The sequence below is a fragment of the Oncorhynchus mykiss genome, chromosome 21, assembly GCF_057628025.1.
Source record: "Oncorhynchus mykiss isolate SJ-2025 chromosome 21, ASM5762802v1, whole genome shotgun sequence".
In the NCBI taxonomy this organism is placed as follows: Eukaryota; Metazoa; Chordata; class Actinopteri; order Salmoniformes; family Salmonidae; genus Oncorhynchus; species Oncorhynchus mykiss.
In genome coordinates, this window is record NC_143042.1 from 13,039,518 (window position 1) to 13,052,257 (window position 12,740).

The 12,740-nt window shown below is 44.5% G+C and overlaps 1 protein-coding gene across 6 annotated transcripts in view; it reads right to left on the reverse strand.

The window, feature by feature from the left end:
- The window catches only part of LOC110500005 (synaptotagmin-1), a 217,711-nt gene that overhangs the window by 28,671 nt on the left and 176,300 nt on the right, over positions 1–12,740 (reverse strand). For 3 of the 6 annotated variants that reach the window (XM_090213828.1, XM_036957293.2, XM_090213829.1), the window contains 2 exons: positions 6,644–6,816; positions 3,297–3,413 (listed from right to left, as the gene is read on the reverse strand). In XM_090213828.1, the coding sequence (XP_090069954.1) occupies positions 3,297–3,413; positions 6,644–6,816 (290 nt within the window). Of the gene's footprint in view, positions 1–3,296; positions 3,423–6,643; positions 6,817–12,740 lie in introns of all 6 variants that reach the window. The other 3 variants (XM_090213825.1, XM_036957292.2, XM_090213826.1) reach the window with 1 other exon arrangement.

Consider the following 12,740-nt stretch of genomic DNA (forward strand, 5'->3'; position numbering starts at 1 on the left):
TGTTCATCTATCCTCAGTTTTGTCTTATCACAGCCATTCAACTCTGTAACTGGGGTGTGAATACTTTCTGAAGGCACTGCAAGTACAATTACCCTGCCCGTCACTTACCAAAGACCTCACTGTGATGATATTGTAGCTTTCAAAAAGAATTCTGCAGAGCTCAAAATGTTAACCAGCAGTCATCTCTATGCAAGTGTGTCGATTAATCCTGACATGCTGTCCATTAGATTTCCCTACAGTTGTCCAGAGAGAAGCAGTGTCAGGTGTCCTGCTACACGGTGTCACCCTGCATTTACTGTGAGCCTCCACCCACCTGGACTCATCTCCATCATCTCTAAGAGGATGATGGGACTGGAGTACTGTGACGAAGACCGTTTACTTACTAGGTTTTACCTACCAAATCAGATATTCTGCTGTGAAACCACCTCTATTGTTTAATACAACACGTACAGAACACATGTCCACAGTCAAGAGTTAAACAGTCAGATTCAGACTAGCTGAATATTTCATCATATTTGAATATTCTCAGAGGGACCAGTTGAGTCAAGTGTAGAAAGTGGCCAACAGCTACACTAAAGTGGATTATTAAAGGGTACTACTAAGGGTACTTAAGTAAAAAATACTTTAAATGACTACTTAAGTAGTTTTTTGGGGTATCTGTATTTTACTTTAATATTTATATTTTTTACAACTTTTACTCCACTACATTCCTAAAGAAGATAATGTACATTTTCCTCCCTACATTTTCCCTGACACCCAAAAGTAGTCGTTACATTTTGAATGCTTAACAGGACAGGAAAATGGTCCAATTCACACGCTTATCAAGAGTACATCCCTGGTCACCCTACTGCCTCTGATCTGACAGACTTACTAAACCTGTAAACCTGTGTGTGTGTTTAACGGAGGGGCAGCGTCCTGTCACAGAGAAGGGCCTGCTGGGTCATAACCCTTCCCTGTATGTGTGATATTGGCCGCTTACGGGAGGCTGGAGAACGGTGTGCACCTGCAATTGTGACTAAGCCCCGGGCAGCACATCCTGAATCAAGTTGTTCCGATACTCTCTCCCTGGTCCCTCCCTGCCATCACGGCTCCACATAGCCACACAAACACTACACACTTCAAAGGAGAAAGCGAAAGCGGATGTGAATGGAGCTGTCATATTCCTCCTGTCTTCTCTTGCTTTTTGCTGGAGCCTCTGAGAATGTATTCTCTTTCAGAGGTCAATGGTAGAAGTACATTTGGAGAGACAGCGAAAGGTAATGGGGAAAAACTGTGTTTTTAATTATTCCTACCCAATATAAGGGAGACGGTAGACTCTCTTTTATAAATGCAGAGGGTCTCCTTTCGACCCATTAAAAGGGAAATTACTATGATGTTGAAAGTGGGAAATAGCATATTATGTTTCCCATTCTGGCTCCTTTGTGGATCATTTGTGGTGGAGCTGCTTTATACGGCCACCGTACTCTGGGTACCAAACCCTTTACTAACTTGTGCTCTCATTCAACCCCCACACCCCAATTCTAATAGAGGCCTGGGCCAGTAGCCATTACTGGTGCTTAACTAACAGAACCAGGCGGAGACATTTGACCATACTGGTCTTTCTCTTTCCTTCATTCAGAGAGAGGCCCTGCTCTACTGAGCTGAGAAGGGCAGATTACCTTTAAACAAAACGAGAGTTTAGCCCTCCTGTCCCCCCTGCTCCTCCCCCTCCCCCTCCAAAGTCCTCAGTAGAGGACAAGAGAACAACTAGTGGAACAATCACCTGTGCCAGCCACTCTTCCTCAGACTAGGGCAGTCTTTTCACCGTGATTGCTTCTACTCTGTGGACCTGATCTGAAGACACAGGAGCTGAGTGAGTAGGGGGCTCTGTGGCTCTCTGCTGTAGCTGCTGCTGAACTGAAAGTGGGTCAGACTGACAATAGTCCCTGGTTCACTGGCTTTGTCTCTCAGCCTCAGAGCTGGGTACAGTCAGTGAGCGCCGGGCCCAATGCTCCAGGTTTCTGTCACACACACAGTGACAACTGCCATCCATTCATTATGGATCCATTATGGAATTTCAGTGCTTATTATTAATGGACCACTGTAATCACAGTCTCACAGAACAGAACAGGCTGGTATGGTTTTACACTGCATGACAGCTCAGTAAACTACTGGGAATGGAGAAAGCTATATTGGACCCAATATATAAAATAAGTAATGTGACTAGTATTGAGTTAGTGCATTCGTCTTAAATGGTAATAAGGCTCTTTATCAGAATACATTTGACTGATATTATGATAATGACCATGACTATTATGGCCATAACAACTGAGTGCGTGAGGGATTATTGTGATTATTAATCCTCATGATTAGCATCATTACTGTCTGTTACCGTCACTATATTCGCTAAAGCATTTTCATTTAAGGACAAACAGAGTGCTTCAGGGTCTTTCAGGGGAAAGTTGTGATGCATGTGGAGAATCTCTAATGTTCCGAACGTGTGGATAATGTAATATGGCGGTTCAGCGAACACTTTCACCCAAAGTGACAAAACGATCCACAGAGAACTGTCAACATACTATCCATTCAGCTCTTGTGGGAATTGAACCCTTAACCCTGGTGTTGCTAGCACCATGCTCTAACCCAGTGAGCCAATTAAAACTCCTGGCCACGTGGATGAGTCAGAGTGACAGATGTGTGTGAGTGGCTAATCTCAGGCTGTCCATCGGTTCTGTTAATAACAGGGAGTTAGCAGGGCCTCAGTGAAGGACAGCAGAGCTTCCTCTCCATGCTGCCTTCCACCCTCCTCTATGATCTGTCACACCACATCTGGAAGTTGGTCTGCTCCTCAAGTCGCTCTGCTTTTTAAAAACCAGACGGAGGGAAAAAAAACAGAAGATGGATTCCATAGGGGACCGTGTTCCCGTCAAGGCTGAAAGAGGACACTTTTACAAAGAAAAATGGTAAACCCAGAAATACCGAAATCCCAAGATGGGATTGTTTGCGAGAGGAGGAGTGATTCATTTACAAACCAACCCAACCACCGTGATCCTCTGGTGAGGTGTAGTTGATAAGCTCTGGTTAGCATGCTGCAGTTATAGGCATTCATTATAAACAGTGGTTATGCAACAATGAACAGTAGGAGTATGTTCTGCATTACCTGGGTAGGCAACATTTTCTCAGTATTTTTTAAAATGGATTGATGAGTCAATGGGCCAACCACAGAGGAAGATGGGGTGACCATACTTACGAAGGAGAGATGTTTCGGACAACAACGACAACGACAGAGAGAGTGGATATCAGAGACCGACCCTTACCGTATTCTCGGTGAAATTGTAATCCAGGCTGAACTGTAATTTTCCAAGTTTCTCTTCCTCCTTGGGCTCGGGCTCTTTCTCAGTATCGGTCAGGCCTGTCTCAGCATCATCCTCATCCTTCAAGGCCTGAAGGAGACACCCACCAACAGTCAGTGCCCTCCGTGTGCCTCCTGTGCCAGCCCCATAGACGTCTGTCGCCCTGCCCCGCCCCGGGCCTGCCAGCGGGTGTGCCAGCGGGCCCGTCTCCTGAAAAAAGCTGCCTCTCTTTCGGGGGATTATAATGGGGGGAGCAAGCACTAAAACACCACAGCGGTTAACACCAGGACATGCTCGTTGATGCGCTAGCCTCGGGCCGGGACCCGTGATGCGGTTCAATCAATTTGTGGGTGTTTTGGTCTGAGGGGGCAAGGGGGGAGAGAGATCAAATGATAGAGCCAAAAGATGAGAGTAATGGGCAGGCAGAGGAGGGAAAGAGGGAGAGAGGGAGGGAGGGAGGGAGAGAGGGAGGGAGAGGGAGAAAGAGAGAGAGAGAGAGAGAGAGAGAGAGAGAGAGAGAGAGAAAAGGAGAGGGAGAGGGGGAGAGGGAGAGAGCGCTTCTGCAAACCACCAATGACAATTCCCTTGATGTTAGGGAAATGTCAAGAGATGGCGCGAGTGAAGAAGAAGAAGAAGAAGATGATGAAGAAGAAGAAGAGTGAGTTTTCCTTCGCTAGCCTGGTTCTGAAGGGATGCTGGTAGTGATGGGGGAGAGGCGGGTTCGAGGCAGGGGGGCAGTCAGTTTGTTATTGATAAGCATGCGATTAAAGAGGCAAAAACTAGCTCTCAAGTACATTCAGTGTCAAAGTTGCCTTCCAAAGGTCAGACACTGTCAGACTGTCATTGTTGCATGCAGGGCATTCTCAGTAAACAGAACAGTACTCTGGTTGTGACCCCCACATTCTCAGTTTACTTATCATTCACCCATCAGGAGACACAATCGCATTGTCAGAACCCTCAGCTGCATGTGTTACCCCCACGCCGATGGAAGCTATAAGCATCATGCCAGCAGTAAGTAGGTAGGTGTTGATAAGAGATGTTGTCATGGTTGTCATGGTGATGGTCAGGTTGCTGGTGTGAAAGCATCAAGGCTGAACAACATAGATTTGTTTGGAATTTGTACGGCCCATCTGAGTCCCCTCCTGGTGCAAGCAAACCTATAGTCAATGTTTCGCTAAGCAAAACTCTAAAAAATGTAATTGTTTGTTCGTTATTGCTTGCACACAGAGAGGAGAGGAGTACAGCAGAATAGACAGCCATGTTCAACACCCACAACGTGTATTAGGTATTTTACTGGGTTAAGTCAAAGTCAAGTCAATCTGCCTGTTGGCTTCAGGTGAATGTATGTGAAACGTAAAGCTACTGTATGTCTAAACCTTACTACAGGTTTCAAAAGCAGTAACCTAGCATCTTTACCAGTCTACTTTAGCTCATAGGCACATCTTTGTTTTGAAATGCAAAGCAAAGATTGAAAAGGCGCCAGATGGAGGATCAGTGTGGTTCAACCTTGTTAAAGCGCGCCCAGGGCTTCTTTCATACATATATATGTGCATGTGCAAGACTACGCACATATATAGAGCAGATATACATGTACTGTATGCATAGTTACATATATTTGGTTCTATAGGGGTAAGTTGTTGTCAAGAGGCTATCAAAACATCAGAGCAGCAGGCTTAAGGAGGATCCAACAACAATTGGGAACCTACCGCCAGTGACAATCCCGCACAGTCATCAGACACAACACAGATAAGGAGGACATAGAAGGAAGAAACACACATTAAAACAACCACACACAGGAGTTAACACAAGAGTCTGGGCACACCAGGAGAAATGACCGCTCGGGAGCCCATGGCCCCACCTCTAGAATATCTAACCAATAGGTGTGTTGCATATGGAACCGATAGGGGTGTTGTATTGGCAGTGTGTAGCCTAATTGCTTGATGTGTAGTCGTAGCAGCTCCTAAATCAGCACAGGAAAAGTGGTCTATCCAAATAGAATTCATTCTAGATTGAAGTCATTGTAATTCTATGGGTGCATCTTACTAAAGCTTAAGATAAATCAGTGTTATTATAAAGCTTACCAACTGTCACTAGGAACAAGGACACAAGGCATAGGCCTCTACATATCAAAGAAGCATTTCAACAATAAGCTCTTTGGTATGAATCAGATGAAACTTGTGGAGCTCACTCCTTATCAGACTGTGTAACACCTCTGCATCTCTGGCCTGTGCGGCTATTCAATTCCCTACTCCTACATCATCTCACAGGGCTTTGCCCTCTACCCCAATTCAATGTCCCTGATTGATGATGTGAGCGGCGTCGGCGTGGACAGACTGCAAATTAAACAGACTTTGACAGAGAAGGGGGGGGGGGGGATTGAGAACCTTCGCTAATGCAATTAGTATTCTAACTGGGGTTAAAGAGTTGTGTGTTCCCTATTCTCTCTCTGTGTGCGTTGGAGAGGGAGGGCGGAATTAATTCACTCCCCTCGCTCGTAATTAGCTAATGTCATTTCTCAGGGTTGATACCACTGGCAATACAGCATACCGTACTCAGAGCTCCATTGTTCTTAACACATTAAAATATTGAGAGGAACAGAAGGAGAGATTGAATACTCTCTCTGAGGCGATTATAAACGGCAGGCTTCCTTAACAGTCCTGTAATCAGAGTGGATGGGGAGGAGTCATCGCAGACGCAACAATGTCAACACAAGTCGTGTGTCATGTGTGTCCACTGGTCTTCATGGGGAAGAGTTTGGCCTAAACCAGGGGCGGGGCAAACTACGGCACGCGGGCCCATTCAATTATTTTGGGTTTAAAAAAAACACTCCAGGCCACACTTGAACCTTTAAAATGAGATAGAAAGTATTGTTTTAAATTCTGTGCGGCCCTCCGTTGAATTTTGGCCCTCGAGCCAAAAAGATTTCCCACCCCTGGCCTAAACTATATGTATGTCTGATAAATTGTATAGTGAAATCACTTTGTTATGTGAAGATTATTATTCTGAAATATGCTGTATATGCATTTATTTATAGGTTTCAATCATCAATGAATGTCAGGTGTAATAAAAGTCAGTGATGTCATTTCTGGCTACAGTCAATCACAGATAATATGAAACTCGCAATGTATAAAAACGTATATAACTCCATTTTTTTTTTTTTTTACCTTGAAGTAAAAGGTAAGTTGTATACAGTATATATAATAATGCAGTAGAAAATACAGAACAACTTGGCATTATCAAATACTACTGTTGACTAACAAACTATTAACTCTAATCAATAACGTTCAATGGCAGTTGTACAAAGTCTTTACCTCGGTTTTCGCACCGTCATTCACGTCCATCATGTTGATGGCATTCTTGCCCTTGTCTTTGCCCTTCTTCTTGTTCTTCTTCTTGAATATCCACTTCTTGCAGATGCAGAAGCAGCAGGAGAGGACCAGGACCACGGCCACGAAGGCGATGGAGACGATGGCCCAATTTGGCACTGGAGAGGGACACACAGGGACACAGGTTAGACGAGCTGATGTCAAAGATGGGGCCATACCTGGATGAAGAAAACCGCACCATTGCTCTCACTCTTCTTTTCTCAAACAACCAAAAGTGCCTCGTCCAGAATATGGCACCATTGTCTGTTTCAAACAAGGCCCGAGCTGACCAGAAATGCCTGGCCACCATCTCCCTGCATCTGACGAATGACTGATGGCGGGATGTCGAGACCACTTGTTGAAGAGAGCGGCTGGAGTGAATGAGGACATAGAGAAAGACATCAGGATGTGGGACGGCAGGTCGCCTAGAGGTTAAGAGCGTTGGGCCAGTAACCGTAAGGTTGCTGATTCGAATCCCGAGCCGACTATATGAAAAATCTGCTGATGTGCCCTTGAGCACGGCACTTCATCTTATTTGCTCCTGTAAGTCACTCTGGATAAGAGCGTCTGCTAAATGACTCAAATGTAAAAGGTAATGTGCAGACGGAAGACTTTGATCAACAGTGGTGGGTGGCAGCGTCCCCGATCTGCAGTCTAGACATGGACTCCTAACGATTGCCCTCGAAGAGAGACGTTTTAAGCGTCCCGACGCTTCACTGAGCATCCTCGGCCAATTTAGTGGAAATAACAGAGGTTGGCATTTTCCACTTGCCATTTAAACAAAACATTTCTCTCTGACAACTGATACTTTCACACCAATCACGGGCACACAGGTCAGGGTGTAGAGGTAATTTGCAGGGCCTGTTGGAGAGCGAGTTACCAACTGTAGCGTGACCGTGTCGAGTCAGTGATTGCATGACCACTCATCATGTTCATGGGTTTTGACACTTCTCTCTCAAAGAGAGTTCCTATTCACACGTTTGTCTTAGATTCATCTCATACTAGCTAGTTTCTGAGAACTTTCTTTGAGAGCTTTTGTTATGTTGCCAGTCAATTTCTTAGCATTGCTCGTGGATGTGACCTACTCGGCAAAGGATACTAAAACAGCCATGGACCGTTATGTTACTTTAATTGAGAATGTAATGACGTGTTTTTTTCCTCCCAGGCCCTATTTTATATAAGGCTGGATGGACTAAACAGTCCAGCTGAACGCTCCAGTCAGGGCTGTCACAGGCAGACAGGGAGCCGCTCAGCTCCACAGCACAGTGATCACTCTAACAGCCTGCTGACAAACAGGGACTCCCATCTAAACAACAGGAGTCAGGCAGTTCTCCCCGACAGAACACACACACACAGCCACCAGCTATGCACGGCACAAAAGTGGGTTGTTAAATGTATCAGAGGAATGGTAGAGTGGCCAGACGTGCTGTAAATAATGAGGACAGAAACACAGTGTCAGACTGCTCCGTTCTGGAGGGATAATTACGGCTTCTGCTCACAAAACATCAAACACCTTGCAACCCACACCTCCTTTCAACAGAGAGGGCCACCAACAGCCCCATCAGCAAACAAAATATGTTTTTGTCAATATTTACCATCTACCATATGGTAGATTCAGGCTGGTTTGATTTACTTCACCAACGAAGGATCTGATAATTAAACAGTTTTCCCACCTGTATAAATTCAAGCAAGCTATACTGAACAAAAATATTAACACAACATGTAAAGTGTTGTTCCAGTGTTTCATGAGTTGAAATAAAAGATCCCAGAAATGTTCAATACGCACAAAAGCATATTTATTTACATCCCTGTTAGTGAGCATTTCTCCTTTGCCAAGAAAATCTTTCCACCTGACAGGTGTGGCATATCAAGAAGCTGATTAAACAGCATGATCATTACACAGGTGCACCTTTTTCTGGGGACAATAAAAAGCCACTCAAAAATGTGCAGTTTTGTCAAACAAGTTTTGAGGGAGTGTGCAATTGGCATGCTGACTGTAGGAATGTCCACAAGAGCTGTTGCCAGAGAATTGAATGTTCATTTCCCTACCATAAGTCGCCTCCAACATCATTTTAGAGAATTTGGCAGTATGTCCAACTGGCCTCACAACCGCAGACCATGTGTAACCACGCCAGCTCAGGACCTCCCCATCTGGCTTCTTCACCTGGGGGATCGTCTGAGACCAGCCACCCAGACAGCTGATGAAACCGAGGAGTATTTCTGTCTGTAATAATGCCTTTTTGTGTGAAAAACTCATTCTAATTGGCTGGGTCTAGCTCCCCAGTGGGTGGGCCTGGCTCCCAAGTGGGTGGGCCTATGCCCTCTCAGGTCCACCCATGGCTGTGCCCCTGCCCAGTCATGTGAAATCCACAGATTAGAGCCTAATTAATTTATTTAAATTGACTGATTTTCTTATATGAACTGTAACTTAGTAAAATCGCCTGAAATTGTTGCATATTGCATTTATATTTTTGTTCAGTATAATTACAGAATAATTACAACCATAGTAAAGATGACATGGTACATTTCCTCTCTGTACACTACTCAGAAACCTGTTGTGGTACTCCTAACTCTATTCGTATGGAACACTGGGAGCCAATTGGCTTCATTGTAAATCCAATGTTTGTCACCTTTCAGTGCTACTTTGAAGACTCTATATCTGCGGGCCACTAGAAAGAACCATCACAGGAGAAATACATGACGGTCTATTCTCCCTGGGGCTTTGGCTTGCCAGCACTTCACTGAATTTCCCTCACCGCCTCGCTGTCAGAGAGGAGGGAGGGGGAGAGAACAAAATCGATAAGCACTCTCCTTTAAGGAAAAACATTGAGTGATGCTCTAAAATAACTTTGGGATCTACAGCCTTGGCCTTACCACAGTGGTGTGCTAATGGCAGTGACAATCTCCCCCGACCCACGCCATTTTGAATTCGCTGTGGTCTCTCGAAAAACTGCTTTGTTGCTGCTCACAAAGTTGTTGAACGGTAAACAAGAAAACATTTGAAAAATATGAAATATTGTTTTGAAATGTGCTTGTTATAATTGTTTTAGCGGTAAAACTATGTCACTTTGCGTTAGTATCGTAATCATCAATACCTAAACATAATATAACACCTCGCTATCCATCACTGACTCCATTTCCTCTTGCATCCTCGGTTGACCCTAAAGTCACAGGTTTAGGGCTGAGTTAAAACCTCTCCTCTGCTCCTTGGCCAAAGCAGGGGCAGCGGTCTGAGACTGATACCTTTGGGATACCACCACATGTTCCAGTGTTTGACCCGTCATTTTTTTCCACACAGCCTGGCAGACTATCTTTTAATGGAAGTGTCGGAGATATGGCAGGATCCTATTTCAGGCCTGAAAGCTGGGATGGTAAGTCACATTCCCACTGAAGGAACCGGAAAGCTGTGACACTTTTTTTCAAATGGGAGGTCTGATAAAAATGATTTCTAATATCAATGACACAGCAGGAGTGTAAATAAATGAACTGATATAACAGTGGAATTTGGCATTATTTTGACGAAGCAGACTGCACTGCAATTGGATTCCGTTGTGCATCATGAAATATAATGTGTTTAAATGGTACTGCCATCCTCTGTGGTTATTTACAATGTGTTGTCATCAGCGGTACGTGACCTTTATAATGCACAGCCCACTGCTGTAAAACTCAATGCAATAACCCAGGCCTTGCTGGGTATACTTTATTCTGCATGTCTCTCATACTGCAAGACACTTTTGTGTTGCTTAATTAAAATAACCTGAGTCCCCGAAAGCAATAAAAAGCATTCCCTAATTAACTACATGGTGCGTCTATTCTTGAGACCGCGACGCCAGCGGGTGCACCGCACTTCAACTTTAAGCAGTAGTTCTCCCTCGTTCCGCCACACACAACGGCGAACGGAAAACGATGGAGGCTCTGGATGATGGAGTGCGTGTTCGGTGTTCACAGCTCCCGAGAAGAGGCGCAAATCAAATTTCTGCCGCCGTAGTCAAAAGCCATCCAGCGAGCGGCAGCCAATACGCCACACAATGAGACACCTCCTTGGCTTTCAGCTGTGAATATCATCGGCCAACTGATAAGTCTACCATCTTTTCTCCTCCGGATGCCTTCAAGGACACAGCAGGGCCTTTTGGCTCATTCGCTCCGAACCAGGAGGCTCCAGCTGCATTTGTCTGGCGCTCCGAGTCCCCAGCTTTCTTATAAAACTCATGTTTTTTTTCTTCCAGACAGAATTGATCTGATAACCGGCTGGAATGGGGACCATTGAAATATGACAGCTGAGTTATCAGACAGGGTTTTTTAACAAAACCTTGCAGACTGCCAAGGGCTATGGAACTCTTGACACATGGAACAATGCAAACAGGATGAGGGACTCATCAGACATACACTCTGGAATGAAGAAGAAAAGGTTACAGTAACTGAAAGGTATTTTACTGAACTTCATCTGTAAGAGATTATTGGCTCTATTTAACAACAGCTTATTTTAAAGGAATCGGTCATGGTTTTAATTAAATAGCAGGAAACAAATAGTTCAGTCAACATTCGTTTCCGGTTATAGAATATGGGGATATTGTCTATATCGGTGGTTCCCACACTTTTTATAGTCCTGTACCCCTTCAAACATTCAACCTCCAGATGTGTACCCCTTCTAGCACCAGGGTCAGCGCATTCTCAAATGTTGTTTTTTGCCATCATTGTAAGCCTGCCACACACATACTATACGATACATTTATTAAACATAAGAGTGTGAGTGGGAAGTGACAAAGAGCTCTAATAGGGCTAGGGCACAAATAATAATTTAATAATAATACATATTTTTGCTCTTTATTTAGTCATCTTACATATAAAACTTTATACGTTCATCGAAAATTGTGCATAACTCACCACAGGTTAATGAGAAGGGTGTGCTTGAAAGGATGCACATAACCTTGCAATGTTGGGTTGTATTGTAGAGAGTCTTTTCCACACACAGTCTGTGCCTGTATTTCGTTTTCATGCTAGTGAGGGCCGAGAATCCACTCTCATACAGGTGCGTGATTGCAAAGGGCATCAGTGTCTTAACAGCGCGATTTGCCAAGGCAGGATACTCTGAGGCAGGGCATGAAAAGGATAACGAATCCAGTTCATACAATGATGGAAATACCTGTGTGTTGTCCTTGTTAATGCAGACAGAGAAGAGCTCTTCTTAATCATAGCCTCAATTTTGTCCTTGAATATAGTTGGGGAGAGTCCCTGTAATCTTAGATTCAGATCATTCAGGCGAGATAAAACATCACCCAGATAGGCCAGTCGTGTGAGAAACTCATGATCATGCAAGCGGTCAGACAAGTGGTCAGTAAAGAAAAATTATGTAAAGTAAAAATGATGGTCTGTAAAGAAAACTTTAAGCCCGTGTTTCAATTAAAAAAAATGTGTCAATACTTTATCCCTTGATAACCAGCGCACTTCTGTATGTTGTAAAAGCGTTACATGGTCGCTGCCCATATCATTGCATTGTGCAGGAAATACATGAGGGCCTTGCTTTAACAAAGTTAACCATTTTCACTGTAGTGACCAAAACGTCTTTCAAGCTGTCAGGCATTCCTTTGGCAGCAAGAGCCTCTCGGTGGATGCTGCAGTGTACCCAAGAGGCGTCGGGAGCAACTGCTTGCACGCACATTACCACTCCACTATGTCTCCCTGCCAAGGCTTTTGCGCCATCAGTACAGATACCAACACATCTTGACCACCAAAGTGCATTTGATGTCACAAAGCTGTCCAGTACTTTAAAATGTTCCTCTCCTGTTGTCCTGGTTTCCAGAGGTTTGCAGAAGAGGATGTCTTCCTTAATTGACCCCCCATAAACTTGACAGACATATACCAGGAGCTGTGCCAGGTGCGCCACGTCTGTTGACTCATCCAGCTGTAACACATAGAATTCCCTGGCTTGTATGTGAAGCAGTAATTGTTTCAAAACATTTCCTGCCATCCCAGCTATCACAGTGGATCTGGGCCGATTCCGGCTGAGAGTCGGGCACTTGGCTGAGAGTCAGACTCGGCTGAC